The sequence below is a fragment of the Emys orbicularis genome, chromosome 7, assembly GCF_028017835.1.
Source record: "Emys orbicularis isolate rEmyOrb1 chromosome 7, rEmyOrb1.hap1, whole genome shotgun sequence".
NCBI lineage: Eukaryota > Metazoa > Chordata > Testudines > Emydidae > Emys > Emys orbicularis.
The window spans coordinates 63294099-63311734 of NC_088689.1; the positions used below are offsets into that span (position 1 = coordinate 63294099).

Sequence of the window (17636 nt, forward strand, 5' to 3'; positions counted from 1 at the left end):
CAAAGCGCTGGTGGAGGAGGGCACAGCGGCTGCCAGGGCAACCCTGCAGGGAGCTTTGGATGCAGCAGACACGGCCGCGTGGTCCATGGCCTCCGTGGTGTCCATGAAAAGGGCGTCATGGCTCATGCTCTCTGGGCTGTCCAGCGAGGTGCAGACCTCCCTGTAGGACCTCCCGTGTGATGGCAAAGCTCTCTTTGCGGAACAAACGGATACAAAGCTGCATGGCCTGAAAGACTCCTGCACGACTCTCCAGACTCTGGGTCTCTATGTTCCGGCTCTGGCTAAACCTAAGTTCAAGCCGCAGCAGACTCTCGCTCAGGCCACCCATTCAAAATATGAGACTGCTTATAAGAAGTCGTGGGACTATAAGAGGCGCCCACAAGAGGCAGTCTTGGCCTGCCCCCCAGCCTGGGTCCTCCAAGGGCAAGCAAGCGGGGAAAAGGCGGTTTTGACGGGACACCCAGGGGTGCCGTGCCAGTTCTCATCAGGGATCCACCCCCAAAAAAGCTTCCCTTCTCCAATTGGTTGTGCGTTTTCCTCCTGGAGTGGTCGCAGCTGACCTCAGACCAATGGGTCCTCAACACCATCTCCCGGGGCTACACCTTCCAGTTTACTTCCTCTCCGCCCAACCACCCCCCGTCCCTCCTGGGGAACCCCTCGCATGAGGCTGTGCTCAAGCAGGAGGTGGGGCGGCTCCTGGGCCTAGGAGTGGTGTAAGCGGTACTGGGGGAGTTCAAAGGCAAAGGGTAGTACTCCCGCTATTTCCTTCTCCCGAAGGCCAAAGAGGGGCTCAGGCCCATCTTGGACCTAGGAGGCCTGAACCACTACATGGTGAAGCTCAAGTTCCGCATGGTCTCCCTGGCCTCCATCATCCCCTCCCTGGATCCCGGGGACTGGTACGCCGCCCTCGATCTGCAGGACACGTACTTCTACATTCATATATTCAAGGGGCACAGACGCTTCCTCCGTTTCACAGTGGGACAGGAACACTACCAAGTTACGGTCCTCCCTTTTGGCCTGTCCACTGCCCCCAGGGTATTCACGAAATGTATGTCGGTGGTGGCGGCCTACCTCAGGCGCCGGGGGGGTCCCGATCTTCCCCTATCTGGACGACTGGTTGGTCAAGGGGAGCTCCCGGTCGCAGGTGCGGGATCACGTGGCGCTTCTTCTGCCCACATGCACCACTTTGGGCCTGTTGGTAAACAATACCAAGTCCACATTAGTCCCGGTACAATGCATAGAGTTTATTGGGGCAGTCCTGGACGCCTCGTCAGCGAGAGCCTCCCTCCCCCCGGACAGGTTCGAGACCCTGAAGGGGCTCATCGACATGGTCACAAGGTTTCTGGTGACAACAGCCAGAGCGTGCCTCCAGCTCTTGGGTCACATGTCAGTGTGCACATATGTGGTCCGTCACGCCAGACTCAGGATGAGGCCCCTCCAGCTCTGGTTGGCCTCGGAGTTCTCCCAGGCCAGGGACAGGATGAACAAAGTCCTCACAGTGCCCGAGCCAGTGATCACCTCCCTATGGTGGTAGTCCTCCCCAAGAAACATGCTCCAAGGGGTCCCGTTCAGGGGCAGGGCCCCGTCGCTGGAACTGGTGTCCGACGCCTCGGACCTGGGATGGGGGGCCCAGGTGGGGAAGGTTCATACCCAAGGTCTGTGGTCAGCTCAGGATCTGGCCTTCTGCTCGCACCTAGAGGGCCGGTGGTGAGGGTCCTCACGGACAACACCGCCTCTGTGTTCTACATCAACAGACAAGGCGGGGCCCAATCCTCTGCCCTCTGCCACGAAGCCCTCAGGCTGTGGGACTTTTGTATAGCCCACGACGTCTGCCTACAGGCCTTCCATCTGCCGGGCGCCCGGAACGTGCGGGTAGATCGCTTGAGCAGGGACTTCTCCTCTCAGCATGAGTGGTCTCTCCACCCAGAGGTGGTGCACAGACTTTTCCAAGTGTGGGGAACTCCTCAGATGGACCGGTTCGCGACTCGGCAGAATCGTCGCTGTCTCCGGTTCAGCTCAGAGGGGGTCTGGGACGAGGCGCTATCTCCGATGCCTTCCTCCTGCCCTGGTCAAGCCAGTTTCTCTATCCCTTTCCCCTGTTCCCGCTGATCGGCAAGGTCCTGGAAAAGATAAAGACGGACAAGGCCCGGGTCCTTCTGATTGCCCCGGCATGGCCCACGCAGCATTGGTACAGGACCCTTATGGGCCTGGCGGTCGCCCCGCTGTGACCGTTGCCGTCCCGCCCGAACCTGCTCTCCCAGCTGTCTCCTCCACCCCAACCTAGCGGCACTCCACCTCATGGTGTGGCTGCTCAGTGGTTAGGTAGGGAGGAAAGGGTTTCAGCGTGGCCTCCTAGAAAGCAGGTGGCCCTCCACGCGCCGAGCCTACTTGGCAAAGTGGTTTCGGTTTTCCAGATGGGTGGATGAGCGGGGTGTTTCCCTGGTGGCCGCCCCGATCCAGCTTATTCTGGACTACCTCCTTCACCTTAGAGCCCAGGGCCTGGCGCCTTCGTCAGTCAAGGTGCATCTGGTGGCCATATCGGCCTTCCATCTGCTGGTGCAAGGCCACACGGTATTCTCCCATGCTATGACTGGCCGATTCTTAAGGAGTTGGATCATCTCTTCCCATATGTTAGGCCCCTTGTCCCACAGTGGGACCTAAATCTGGTGTTGGCCTGTCTCACGGGGGCCCCTATTTAAGCCGCTAGCCATGTGCTCCTGGTCACATCTCTCGTGGAAGGTGGCCTTCCTGGTTGCGATCATGTCGGCTAGGTGGGTCTCAGAACTCAGGGTTCTGACCACAGAGCCCCCGTCCACAGTGTTTCATAAAGATAAGGTCCAGCTCCGCCCACACCCTTCATTCCTCCCGAAGGTGGTCTCCGCCTATCACATGGATCAGGACATTTTTCTGCCGGTCCTCTGCCCCAAGCCCCATGCGTCCAGTGAGGAGCGCCGCATCCACACGGTGGATGTGAGACAGGCTCTGGCTTTTTACCTGGAGCGGACTAAGCCATTCAGAAAGTCCTTGCAACTGTTCATCGCCTCGGCCGAGCGCATGAAAGGTCAGCCGATCTCCATTCAGCGGCTCTCCAACTGGATCACCTCGTGCATCCGTACCTGTTATGACCTGGCGGGAATCCTTCCACCACCAATTGTGAAGGCACACTCTACTAGGGCGCAAGTCTCATTGGCTGCCTTTGTCCATGTCCCCATTCAGGACATTTGTAGGGCTGCCATGTGGTCTTCAGTTCACCTCGCATTATGCGATTGTCTCTCAGACCAGGGCGGACACCGGGTTCGGTAGGGCTGTGCTCCGTCCCGAGAGTTTGTGAACTCCTTCCCACCTCCAACAGATATAGCTTGGAATCACCTATTGTGGAATACACATGAGCAATCACTCGAAGAAGAAAAGACAGTTACCTTTTCCCTAACTGGTGTTCTTCGAGGTGTGTTGCTCATGTCCATTCCAGATCCCGCACTCCTTTCCCTCTGTTGGAGTTGTCTGGCAAGAAGGAACTGAGGGTGGGGGGAGCGCGCAGTGCCCCTTATACCGCACCATGGAGGCGTCACTCCAGGGTTCGCTGGGGCACTCCCCTAGGGGTACTGCTAGGGGGAAAATTTCCAGCACCGGTGCACATGGTGAGCACGCACACCTATTGTGGAATAGACATGAGCAACACATCTCGAAGAACACCAAGTTACTGAAAAGGTAAGTATTCCCCCCCCCCCCCCCCCCCCCGGCTTCGGTGGCCAAACCAAAAAGAAAAAGTAAATAATTATAACATTATGTTTGACCCAGAAGAACACATTTTGTTTAGTTTTTGTGGTTTTGCCTCATTTCCATTTTATTAAAGAATTTGAAGTACAATTCATATGAAAAGTTATTTCAAATGAAAAAGTTAAAACATTTTGTTTTGAAAATGTTGAAACAAAACATTTTATTTTTCAGTTTGTTTTTTTGACAGAAACAATTTGTCAAATGCTTTAAACGTTTTGGTCAACCCAAATCTGTATTTGTTTGGTGAAAAAATGTTTTGTCCTTAAATTTTCCCCCAGCTCTAAATGTAAGTGTTTTTTTGTTAGCTTTTATTATACCTGTGCTTTTCCTTCTGTTTGTGGGTATAGACAGGTAGTATTGACAAACTGAGATCCTGGCGTGTCATGATGGGGGTGGGGGATTAAAAACACTTCTATAGGAGTGGAGTATGCTGGAAAAGGGGAGTGGTTGCTTCAAAAGTAGGGTGCGTGTTGTCATGCCAGAGAGTGCTAGCTGAACTGAGTTCTGAGTTGCCACACGTTTAGCTCCTGAAAAGAGAAAAAGCAGTGCCCTGTGATGTGCCAAGTCTGTCTGATACTTGGCATCCTGCTGGGTAAAAGGAGGATTGCTCATGCTAAAGTAACATCTGTCAGTGACTGTGTGTGCATGTACATATGTTGTGCAGCATGTACATGGTGGTGTAGCCAGTATTTGGCTAGAGTTTATGCATTGAAGGAGTATGTTACATGCTTACAGGTACTACTCTAATTGCCCTTATTCATAATTTTTCCTTAAAGAATTTGAAACACAAAACATGAAAGCTGCATTTGAGAGCTGACAGTACATTGTGTGTAGTCTGTAACAGTTACTGCACGTAGAGTGGAGATAGTAAATGTAAACATTTTCAAGCTGCTGGGAGATATTGCCAGCAATAGAGGCACTGGTTATTCGTCTTAGTTTGTATTTCCTTGCTAATGTGACCAGATCCCAATTTTGCCCTGATGTATACCAAAGGCAATACCATTGGAATCCAAAGGGAGTTTCAGTGGGGGTTATTTAGTAGAACCTCAGAGTTACGAACACCTCGGGAATGGAGGTTGTTCGTAACTCTGAAATGTTCATAACTCTGAACAAAACGTTATGGCTGTTCTTTCTAAAGTTTACAACGGGACATCGATTTAAAACAGCATTGAAACTTGTGCAGAAGAAAAATGCTGCTTTTAACTATCTTAATTTAAATGAACAAGCACAGAAACAGTTTCCTTACCTTGTCAAATCTTAAACTTTCCCTTTATTTTTTTTTTAGTATTTTACTTTTAACACAGTATTGTACTATATTTGCTTCCCCCTGCCCCACCCCGGTCTCTGCTGCTGCCTGATTGTGTACTTCCGGTTCCAAATGAGGTGTGTAGTTGACTGGTCAGTTCGTAACTCTAAGGTTCTATTGTATATGAGTCAAATCAGGATTTGACCCATAATTCTTACGCTTTGGATGTATAGATTTGTTTATATTCTTTGAAACTATGACATTTCTATAAAATATAACAAATATCTCTTTAATGAAAATAATCTCCCTGCTCTAGGGAACATACACCTCTACCCCGATATAACGCTGTCCTCGGGAGCCAAAAAAATCTTACTGTGTTATAGGTGAAACCGCGTTATATCGAACTTGCTTTGATCCGCCGGAGTGCGCAGCCCCGCCCCCCCGGAGCACTGCTTTACCACGTTATATCCAAATTCGTGTTATATCGAGGTAGAGGTGTAGTTCTTCAACTTGGGGCAAAGTAAAATTGCCCAGATCTGAACTCTGATCTGACTGCTGTATAGTTTTAAAAGTATGTGTATTGCTGTAACAATATGATCTTTGATTTTTTGATCTACAATATAATTCCATCTGCATTTCCACACTGGCTTCAGTTTGTGGGGCTTAAACCTCTAAAATGGCAATATAGAACGTTCTTCTGTTTACATCTGGACCAGCTATCTAGGATACAAGTACCGGCATCATTGTCATTAGCGCCATCTTTTCGTAGGTAGTTAGATTGTGTACACCTGCAGTATTTCTGTGTGTTTATTTCCAGCTGAGTGTTATAAGGTAAGGATTCTAAATATTAACTTTAGTGGAGTTTGAGACATAGGACATTCTTTCTTCACTTTACAGTAAAACAAATGTTCGTTTGCCTTTGAGACAGGCTTATCAGTTGCCTTTTGGTTGAATCTCTCACACTGAAATATTTTGCCACATGTACATTTCTGATTACAAGCTTAATATGAGCATGTGTTAATTGGACTCAATAAACATAGTATATTCACTGGGATTTAAACTGTGCTTCAATTAACATCATTTTAATTACTCTATTGGACAGATGGTGTTCGCTTTCAATAATTTCACCCTAAAGCCTCATTTAAGTCATACTTGGGTTCTGAATGCTTCTGTCAGGGGGGTAGATAATTGTAGAATGACTTTTATTTTTGGTAACTTGGATTAACATTTTGAAAAGGAAATACTCTCTAACAGTTGATAATGCTGATAACTCATACAGCACTATTAATAAAGGGGTATTCTGCTGCTTGGCATTCTTGATGGGAGAACATGTAAAAATAGTGTTCATGAAAGTCTGGCTTCGTTATTGGAAGTTCATCTGTAATGTGAAGTTCAGTTTTAAATGCTGTTATGATTTGTCAGGCAAGACGGTTGTTCCTAAGACCGGTTTCATGTTGGGAGAGGGGAGTTAGATGCTAAGACACAATCGCTCACTTTGAGTCCTTCAATCAAAATATAGCTCTATTCCTTAAATAAATAAATAAAATAAAAGGGCACGTTAGTATTGCTCACATACTCCTTGTGAGTCTGTGAATCTTATGTGATCAGTATTTTATTTTTGCTATTCTCACCACTGCAGCTGTGCAAAGACCACTTCCATTCTTCCTCATCAATCGAACTGCCAGCTAAATTTCAGTTCCAGAACCCTTACTGCTGTTTATGTCTGAAGCAGAAAGAATCCTGATTACTTTTCAGGCTGAGCTTGCAGTGCTGGCATTTGGAGGGTGGGGAAATGTGCTCTAAAGTGGCAACTGACCAAATTTGATAGGAGACTGAACAGGTTCAAAAAGAAATCAGAGAGTTTCACTCTGCTTTCTTCATTGCCGACTGGTTAGTTTGATTTTAGGGGACCCAGGAGACAGATCATGTGACTATCAAATGTTTCATTGTGAAACCAGAAAACTCAGTCTTGGAAAAACATTGTGGCTATCCAGAGACAGCAAAGAATTTAATTTAGAGTTTCTATGGAAGTTTAATGGGCCAAAAACACGTTAGGACAAAATACTGCTAGTTTGTTTTGTTTCCAACACTAAAATTAGTAGAGTTTCACACGACTAGGGGGTTTCCGAAAAAACAACAACTTCCCATCGCGCCTTAGCTCAGTAAATGAGTTGTGTGAGAGTTCATGATAAATGAGTCCAATTGCCAGCCAAGGTAGATGATTTTAGTTGTTGTTACTTTTATCCAGTCATTCTGATATAATTTTAAATTCTGGTCTCTGACGTCACCTTGATTTAGAGTGGCTTGTAATTTGCACATCTCATTAGAGGCTATTAGTGGTGTGTTTTCTTAAAAATGAGCATAATTATTTTATGTGAATAAAATATAACTCCTGGAGTATTTAGTAGAAGCATGTCTGATGTATACAGTTAAATTTGAGTCTTTGAAATCTTTATATCCTTCATTTGTAATAGCTTAAAATATGATCATAACATTTCAACAGATGTTCAATTTAGCAGCATGAGTTAGGTGGATAAATTATGCTGTCACAGATGCATGCACTTGTTACCCATTTGAAATTCATTGAGGAGATCAGGGCTGGCAGGCTAACCCAGGAAAGCAGAGTCAACTGTGACTGACTGAATTATGTAGCAGGAAAGTTCTATTCTGTAAAATAATTCTGTTGTCCCTGGGAGAGGTATCTGGGTTGTTAATATACATTTGAGTTGTTGTTAAAGAAAATAATCTCTTTATAATAGTTACATCTCTTTACTGTGTGTGTGTGTGTGTGTGTGTGTGTGTGTGTGTGTGTGTGTGTGTGTGTGTGTGTGTGTGTGTGTGTGTGTGAGAGAGAGAGAGAGAGAGAGAGAGAGAAGTGGTTAGGGTGCCAATCTGAGACTCTTCAGAGCCAGGTTCAGGTCCCTGTTCTGCCACAGAGCCCGTGTGACTTTCGGCAAGTCGCTTGGCCCAGGTCTACACTACGAACTTGCGTTCATATAACTACGTCACTATGGGGTGTGGAAAATGCACGCCCCTGAGCGATGCAATTATACTGACCGAACTCCCAGTGTAGATATCGCTACAGCAGGGGTGGGCAAACTACGGGCCGGATCCGGCCCCTCAGAGCTTTGGATCCGGACCGCGGGATTGCCCCCCTGGCACCGCAGGCCCTGCGCCGCTCTCAGAAGCGGCCGGCACCACTTCCCTGCGGCCCCCTGGCCCGGGGGGGGGGGGGGGGGAGACGGGACAGAGGGCTCCGTGCATTGCCCTTCCCTCCAGGCACTCCCCCCCCCCCCCCGCAGCTCCCATTGGCCGGGAACGGGGAAACACGGCCAATGGGAGCTTCGGGGGAGGTACCTGGAGGCGTGGCAAGGGCAGCGCACGCGGAGCCCTCCACCTCCCCACCCCCCCAGGGGCTGCAGCGCTTCCTGGAGCGGCGCAGCATGGGGCCAGGGCAGGCAGGCAGGGAGCGCGCCGCTGCCAGCCCGGAGCCGCTTTAGGTAAGCGGTGCCGGGCTGGAGCCCGAACCCCGCCCCCCAACTCCCTGCCTGCACCCCGCCCCCTACCTGCACCCCAACCCCCTGTCCTGAGCCCCCTCCCGCAGTCCGCACCCCTCCTGCACCCCTGCCCTGAGCCCCCTCCTACACCCCACACCCCTCCTCTGCCCCAATCCCTTGCCCTGAACCCTTTCCTGCACACCGCACCCCAGTCCTGCATACAATTTCCCCACCCAGATGTGGCTCTCCGCCCAAAAAGTTTGCCTACCCCTCCACTACAGTGTCAATGGAAGGGCTTCTCCTGTCATCATAGCTACCACCTCTTGGGGCGCTGCAGCTGCACTGCTGCAGCCCTGTAAGTGTACAAAAGCCCTTGTATCTCTGTGCTTCCATTTCCCATCTGTAAAACCGGGATAAGTACTTCTACCTCACAGGGGTGTTGTGAGGATAAATACATTCAAGACTGAGAGGTATTTAAATATTTTGTTAACAGTAGCATTATAAGTACTTAAGAGCCTCTTTTCTTCTAGGGTGCAGATCTTGCTGCAGTTCTTCATAGGACCTTAATACCATAAACCCTCCCAAAAATACAGTTTGTGCCAAATGTGATAGTTGGCTTTTTAAGTGGGATATTCCATAGCAAGCTCACTAAACCTGTGCTCTGTGATTCTACTGACTACCACTTGAATTCTGGGCAAAATTTTAACACTGCTAACATTGTAGCTAAGAAAGTCTGAATTGTTTTAATTCTTTCCTACGTTTTTGAGGCTGCCTCTCTCCTCACGTTTCCACAGTATTTGAGATATTTGAACTCTGGTTTACATGGGGCTGCTAGAGTGTGTTTTAACGGAGGGGTGCTCCAGTCCCAAATGGACTCCTCACCCTCTAGTGCACCAAACCCTAGAGTTGGTGGCCTTCAGGGTAAGTTGCTATCCTAGTTTTTTTCCAGAGCAGGGGGTTGGCTGGGTGGGGTTTTAGAAGTGACTGCTGCCAAGAAGCATTGAATCAATTTGTAATTGTGTTCAATTAAAAAAAAAAACTTTATGCATGTCCTAAGGGACTTCTGATAGCACACTTTAAAAATCTAAACATGTAATGACCTTCTGTATGCAGAAACTAATGGTGTAGAAGGAGAATTGCCTTTTTTTTCAGTTGCAGCATATTGACACAGGGTCAGTCTTGAATAATTGATTTGTCACTGTAATAGATTCTAAATAGTGTAACTTCTTAAAGCAATATCTCAAGATTTGGAGTGATTACTTGCTAATAGTAACACACTTCACAAATCTCCACTGATGTAATAATTGAAGTCTGGTTTTATTTTTCCCTTCCATGGCAGGCCTAGTCCAAAACCAAGTCATGATTATGAAAGATTGAAGATCCAGTGTATGAAAGCCATGTCAGACCTACAGTCTCTACAGAATCAACATACGAAGACACTAAAAAGATGCGAAGAAGCAGCCAAAGAGGCAGATTTTTATCAGTAAGTAACACAAAAAAGGTAGGAGTGAAAACTTTCTCTTCACTGGTTCACGAGCAGTGCTTAGACAAGTTTAGTAGTGCTGTAATTATTAGTGCTGGTCTGCCAAAAGTGTTTCAGTCTGGTCGATCATGAGATATTGGATCTTTTAAAATTGCCATATTTTAAATTACATCATTCTTGCCACCATCTTGCATTTCTTACTGTTTTAATCACAACGTTTTGTGAACTTCTACAGTCAAAGGTTTTTATTATTTTATTTATTTCACCTACTGTGAAAGGTGGAGTTCTGTGATTTCAGAAGGGGAAAAGCATTGGTTTTGATCTTTAGGGATCTTTTAGTAGCAACTTCTAAAGCCATGATGGAATTGTGGTTTGATGGAGTGGAGCAAAGCAAACTAGTAACAAAAGTGTGATTGAGATTGGACATTTCATGATCCGGCCAGTCTAAAAATAGAAGGTGGGATTTTAAAATGGGTTCTACATTGACCTGACTCCGCTTCCATTGAAGTCAATGGGAGTTTGAACACTTTGAGAGCAGAGTTAGACTATCAATGAGCACTTGTGAAAATGTGGTGAAGTTGTGGGGAGAAGTTGCCAGCATCTGCTTGTAGCTCTGATGATGATCAAGATATTGGACTTGAAACCAGATACTCGTGCAACAATGACCGTGACATGTACGTGATCTTAGACCAGTCTAATTTTTATTAATTGGAAAGGTATTCCCCTCACAGAAAAAAAAATGAGGCAAATACACCTCTACCCCGATATAACGCTGTCCTCGGGAGCCAAAAAATCTTACCGTGTTATAGGTGAAACCGTGTTATATCGAACTTGCTTTGATCCACCGGAGTGCGCAGCCCCGCCCCCCCGGAGCACTGCTTTACCGCGTTATATTCGAGGTCGCGTTATATCAGGGTAGAGGTGTATTATGTTGGAAGTAGCTTTAAGGCTAATGTTCTCTAATGGCGCACCATGCAGAATTGATAAGTTTGTAACAATCTGGGAATGACATTGTCTGATTTGGCTGGCTTAGTACTGTAGCTCGTACACCGTCAGCAGGCAAAATTTGAAAAAATGTTAGTAAGAAAAGTCACCATGTGCAAAGTAAGTGCGCTGCATGGCTATTTGCCGGGGAGATTTGTTGATCCCGTCTGTCCACTTGATTTTGCTTTGAAGAAGGAAAATGGAGGAACAATAGAAGATCCTTGCAACACACTATTTTACCCCTTTATACCTTTGTCATTATCTAAGGATCCTTCAGAGCTGGTTTGTTTCTTATTTATTAGATGTCAGTTCCACAAGATCACAAGCCTGAGACACTGTCCTTAGTGCTCTTTCCAAGTTGTTCTGCTTGCTAATAAATTCTAGACGAAGCTACAGATGTCTTTATTTTTAGTCAGATCCCCGTAGCTGCTTTTTCTGTGCACGTGAAAGGCTAATGTAAAATGTTTGCACTCCTTGAAGTGATAGTAGAGTTTTATTTCCGTCATTTGCAAACCACAGTTCTATAATCTGTGTGATTATAATGTTTTGTGCTGTTTTTGTTTTATATCAGTATGAAGGGATATTAAGGATTTAAATTTTACTTGTTGGGGACAAAAGGCTGTTGAGAGTGATTATTCTATTGTAAGTGCACTCACGTACACAAGTACACTAAGAATATTATTTTCTCTGAGGAACAGCAGTTGTGGCTTTTACAAAATGACAAACGCAAGGCAATATGCTTGCACTAAGTATTCTATAAGACTAGGTACTCTGAGACTATCTGGCCAGCAAAAAAACCAGCATTTTTTATTGTCTCAGAGGTAAGCCCACTTTTCCCCAAATGAACTTTTATTAAGATTTGGATAAATAGACTCCTTATCTGCCACTTCAGATAGACCTGTGGGCCTCCCCTCTGCCCACCCTCCCCCCATAGAAGCTCAAATTAAAAACACATCCTTGGGCATGTTTCCTGCAATCTTATCTCTTCTGTTCCTCCTGGTCCCTTCAGCGTCTTTGCAGGTCTCCTTCCTTTGAAGATATTAAGACTGGAATAAGAATTGTGGGATCCACCAAATCCTGCGGGCTTTTTGGGTCCTGGTTTCTTTGCATTTAAAAATCACACGCTTTAGGAGAGTATGATCAGCAGTGTTTCCCAAGTCGGGAATGTGAGACACCTTGGGTGCAATGGCAGCTAAGGCCCAGCAGGAATCTTGTCTGCCATGTCTGTTAAGCCCTTTTTGACTGGTTCCTCTTAGTCAGTGGTTATCAAACTTTCGTACTGGTGACCCCTTTCACACAGCAAGCCTGTGTGTGACACCCCCCTCCCCCCTTATAAATTAAAAAAATGTTTTTATATATTTAACACCATTATAAATGCTGGATGCAAAGCGGGGTTTGGGGTGGAGGCTGACAACTTGCGACCCCCCCATGTAATCCCCCTGAAGGGTCGTGACCCCCAGTTTGAGAACCCTGCTCTAAGTTGAATGAAGACTAATTGGCAGCTAGAGGCCTGTTATTAGGGTGTTAGGGATAGGTGTTTCAGGGAACGACAGAGCTTGCCAAGGAATTTGCTAGGTTTAGAACCAAGCCTTACTCAAGTATAGATACTTTCTGCTCTATGAATTTATCTAAGTATGTGTCCTGCAGACTCTGAGTTTAGCAAGTTCTGGATGCTGAACCAAAACCTTGAAAGTTTGGCACTACTCTGGTCTCAACAGAACTTTTATCCAAGTTGGCCTGTGTTTTCAAGTGACTAGTGATTTTGGATGTCTAATCCAAGACACCTAATTTTGAGGCCTATGCATAAAATCATGTTTGTCCTGTGAATTATTCTTGAAGCTATTTTGGAAGAGAGTAGGTGAAGTTCTCTAGTCGAGGTTGACTTTAACATTGTATTAATTGTGGTAGCATCTAGGATCCCCAGTCATGGTCCAGGACCCCATTGTGCTAGGTGCAGTACAAATACAGAACAAAAAAACAAGCCTGCCCTAAAGGACTTGCAATCTAAGTAAAATCTGATTAGCAGATGCTGAGATCAGTCAGACTCAGGTGTAAGGATTGCATATATTTAGTCTTGTAAAAATAATTTACCAAAGGCTTAATTTTTTGCCTAAGTTATTGCCACATTTTTTTAGTTTGATGATTTCTGTAAGCTCTCCATTGGGTTATTTTGTACAGGAAATGTAGCTCACTTACTTCTTATGAAAGGAGTGGGAGTACAAAGTTCACTTATAATATAGAACAGTTCTACAGATTTTTTTAATTGTAAATTTGATTCCAATGATTTAAAAAAAAAAAAAGAGAAACTACAGGCAGCAGCAATTTTATTATAGGGACTTTGAACAGATCCCTGGTAGGTGAGAGAGTTAGGTCTGAATCACTTTGTTTCAACAATAAAACCTGGCCACATCTTATTGTCTTTCTTTTCTCTAAACTGCAACTTAATACAATTTAATTATATCTCTTGGTCTGCTCCAACAGCAATGTGCTTTAAAGTTGGGCTGCTGCACTGAATTAGAGTTTGAATTCTATCCTCAATAATGTGACTTAGTTGTGATTTTAAATGTGAATATAAACCTGTCAACTATTACAAGCAATATACCCAATTTGGGATAACAACTGGTAGCTTTACCTGCTTAAAAATGTTCCAAAATATGTTTGAAACAAAAGCAAACAAGCAGAAAGCTTTTTCTACTCTATTGATGGCTTGTTCTATTGTATTGTATTGTGTTGTTCAATATGCGGCTACTTTATTTTGCCTAGAAGATCTTGTAAGCCCAGGGACACAATTTCTGTGCCTGTTTAGCAATTTGCTTGTTGAAATGGTCTACTGGGGTGGGCTGCTTGTTCTACATAAATCTATAATATATCTGTTTTAATGCTGCACAGAGCTTTCAAATCACTTAACTCTAGAAGGTCTCTGGTTGTGCTTCCTGTCTTTCTTCCGTAGGATTTAGCTGGCACATGGCATTTGGAATATTCAGATCTGAAGAAATGAGTTAGTTAATTTCATCTGCCTTTTTTAATTTGAAACTTTGACTTGGTTTGATATGGATTAGTGCATCGGCATGAAGAGGGCTTCCTGTGAAGTTTTCATCTAAGTGCTCTTTCTTTGTGACATTCTAGTACCTTGCATAGTCGACTGCTGAGTGACCAGTCACAGCTGAAGGAGGACATGGATACCTTGAAGAGGAAGAATACGCAGTTGGTGCGAGAGCATAACCATCTCCAACAATCATGTGAGGAAATGAAGAGACTTCATGATGAGGATCAGAAAGAGATAACAGACCTACGCAGCCAGCAACAGCAGGTAGCCTGCAGCTCTTGGCATGAATGCTATGAGCGGCTGTTTAATGTTTTCATGGAATGTAAAGCATTGCATGGCTGGCCTACCACTTACCTTTCTTTTTACCATTGAACCAATTGGAGTGATTTTCCCTAATCTGACAGCGCAAGTCACAAAACCGCCATTTAAAACACAATGGTAGTGTGTACATTTAATTATCATTGTTCTCTGATAAGTGACTCTCTAAAATTGAACTTGTGTGGGGTTCCTTCTTCCTTGTGTTTCAGTGACTCTGGATCTAGTGTCTTTTAGTTAGAAAAATCTTTTTACTTTTAAAACCTGCAAACTTGGATCTGCAATATGAAGTGTCTTTCAGCATCTAGTAGGATGAGGAGTTGCACTACTTACCTCTCCCAAAAAACCCAAAAGGAGACTACTTACTCCCCGGTAGTTTAGCAGTGTCAGCTGGGATTGACTGGGAGCTTTGATGTGTGTGAGGGGAATTGTGGCATGGGGACGTGTAAGGAGGAGGAAGGGTATGGATTGGTGTGGATTGAGGTTATGATGAGTGGATTTAAGGGGAAGGAGAGAACCGTGTGTATGAGAGAGGGAATAAGGACTGGAAGAGATGAATAGACTCATAGACTTTAAAGTCAGAAGGGACCATCATGATCATATAGCCTGACCACCTGCACATTGCAGGCCACAGAACCTCACCCACTCACTTCTGAACTAGACCCCTAACTTCTGACGGAACTACTGAAGTCCTCAAATCGTGATTTAAAGACTTCAAGTTACAGAGAATCCACCATTTACACCAGTTTTTAAACCTGTAAGTGACCCATGCCCCATGCTGCAGAGGAAGGCAAAACAACCAAAACCCCAGGGTCTCTGCCAATCTGACCCCAGAGGAAATTCCTTTCCGACCTCAAATTTGGTGATCAGTTAGACCCTGAGCATGTGGGCAAGATCCACCAGCCAGACCCCTGGGAAAGAATTCTTTGTAGTAACTCAGAGCCCTCCCCATCTAGTGTCCCATTACCGGCCATTGGAGCTATTTGCTGCTAGCAGTTGTAGATTGGCTATATGCCATTGTAGGCAGTCTCATCATACCATCCCCTCCATAAACTTATCAAGCTCAGTCTTGAAGACAGTTAGGTTTTTTGCCCCTACTGCTCCACTTTGGGAGCTGTTCCAGAACTTCACTCCTCTGATGGTTAGAAACCCTAATCTAATTTGCAGCCTAAACTTGTTGATGGCCAGTTTATATCCATTTGTTCCTGTGTCCACATTGGCACTTAACTTAAATAACTCCTCTTCTTCCCTGGAATTTATTCTGTAATGGAGAGACTGTGAGGACAGGGAGGAGAAAAAACTGTACAAAGAGAGAAATATGGAGAGTAGGAAAGCAAGGGAATCCATTATTAGACATTACAGACAAGTTAGACTGAGGGACAACTTAAGGAACATATGAAAAGACTTGCCAAGACATTCTTTTCATTTAATAGATATTTTCTCTCATATGCATAGATGATCTAGACATGGAATGTATGGAATATTCTCAGTAAAAAAAAATCCACATTCTTTTAAACTCCCCTCAGTCAGCCAGAGGCAGATATTAAATATACCTTCGAGACATTACTCAGAGTGCCTGTGTCTGTCTGCACCTACCAGCCCAGCCTTGCTCTTACAGATTGGTTGCCCCTCACAAGTACCTTTCTTTGTGTAGCCTTAGAATCCAGTGTAAAATCTGTTTACCAGTGAGTTGTGGATTTACCTTGTTTATAATTGCTCTCTATGCTCCCCTCCTTGTTTGCCAGTAAAATAAAAGGGAGCTGTCCCTTAGGATCTTGGTAAAAAAATCACTGGCTTTTAATTTATCTGTACTAGTAGGAAATGTTTTTGAAGCATCAATTAATCGTAAAGAGGAATTGGGATTACATAAACTGTTAAATAAGAAGGACGTTTGACATCAACAGACCCAAATGTCTGAGTTTAACACTGATTTGTCATTTTAAAACATCTGTGTTTTAAAAATGGATGCCTAAACTTAGGCTCCTAAATTCATATTTAAGCCCCTAAATAAGTGGCCCAATTCTCAGAAGTGCTGAGCACTCAGCTCTGTGCATCTGTTCCAAAGCCCTTTGAAGTCAGTGGAAATACTGATTGCAGCCCATCCTGAAAAGACAATGGATATGACTACTTTTGGCTACGAGTATTTTGGGTGGAGGTGTTTGGTTTAGTCTGGTATTTTGGGGAATAGGAATTTATATATAAATATGTTACCATAACCTCATTTCAACCCTTAGGCAAAATTTCAGCCTTAAGAGACATATAATGGAATTACATGCCCCTTAACTTAAGGGTTTACAATGAAAACGCAACACAAGTTATAGCATTGCTTTCTGCCAGAATAACAATGAATTAAAGCATATCAGTACTGACTTGATAATTTTGGGCACATTGTTAATAGTTAACTGTTGACTGTTTATTCATCATTCTTGAACATCACATCATACTCATAGTAACAAAGTTGAGAGCTTTTTTAAAATAAAACTGTTCTCAGAGTTGACCCTTTCCTAATATGAAGAAAGAACTCTGGATAATTATAATTTTTAGTCATGCTAAATCTAATTTAAAGGCTTATAATAATGAAAAAAGAATGGCTTTTGTCCCTTGATCTTTAGGTATTTCTTGGGACAGGAATAGCTGTGGGCATGCAAAAGTGCAGCCTGTGTTTATATTGTGAAAGTATCACAAAAAATGAGTGGCAGTTTTTCTTTCTCCCAGTGACACCTTTAAAGGTTAGGGGAATGATTGAACAAAGTTTGGTTATTTAGGTTCACAGACACTATTCAGTTAGAACAATGCTACAGGTTGATTAATGCTTTTAAACTTCAAACTTAAAAAAAGAGCTTTTGCAGGGATGAAAGAATGGATGTTTCTAACAATTAAGCAGTCTCAACACCAAGGTGCTTGGTTTTTTAATCGTAGTAAAGTTCACACGCTAGGGAGAAAAATAGGCTGGCAAAAAACAACAACCTGGAAGTGGCAGAGAGTCCATGGTTCATTTACAGAAAAGGGATCATTTAGTTAGAACAGTTACAGTAACATGTAGAATGGATAAATAGATGGCTTTGCCTAACTCTGTGGGCTGATTCATGAGACGAACTTTAAAGTCAAATGGTTAAGCTTCAGAAGCAAAGTCTATACAAACAAAAATAATTACTTGCCAGGCTTGAAGGGTAAAAGTCAAAATAAGCTATACAGACTGAGGTGTTTACCATGTTTTTAGTTGTTGTTTTTTTGGTTTGTTTCTTTGTGGGTGTTTTTGTTTGTTCATTTTATTAACTTCCCTGCTAT

The 17636-nt window shown here is 44.4% G+C and overlaps 1 protein-coding gene across 1 annotated transcript in view; it reads left to right on the top strand.

Moving 5' to 3' along the window:
- The window catches only part of DLG5 (discs large MAGUK scaffold protein 5), a 207015-nt gene that overhangs the window by 128643 nt on the left and 60736 nt on the right, over positions 1-17636 (top strand). Inside the window, exons 4-5 of the mRNA XM_065408068.1 lie at positions 9860-10003; positions 14114-14297. Coding sequence (XP_065264140.1) covers positions 9860-10003; positions 14114-14297 — 328 coding nt within the window. The remainder of the gene's footprint in view (positions 1-9859; positions 10004-14113; positions 14298-17636) is intronic.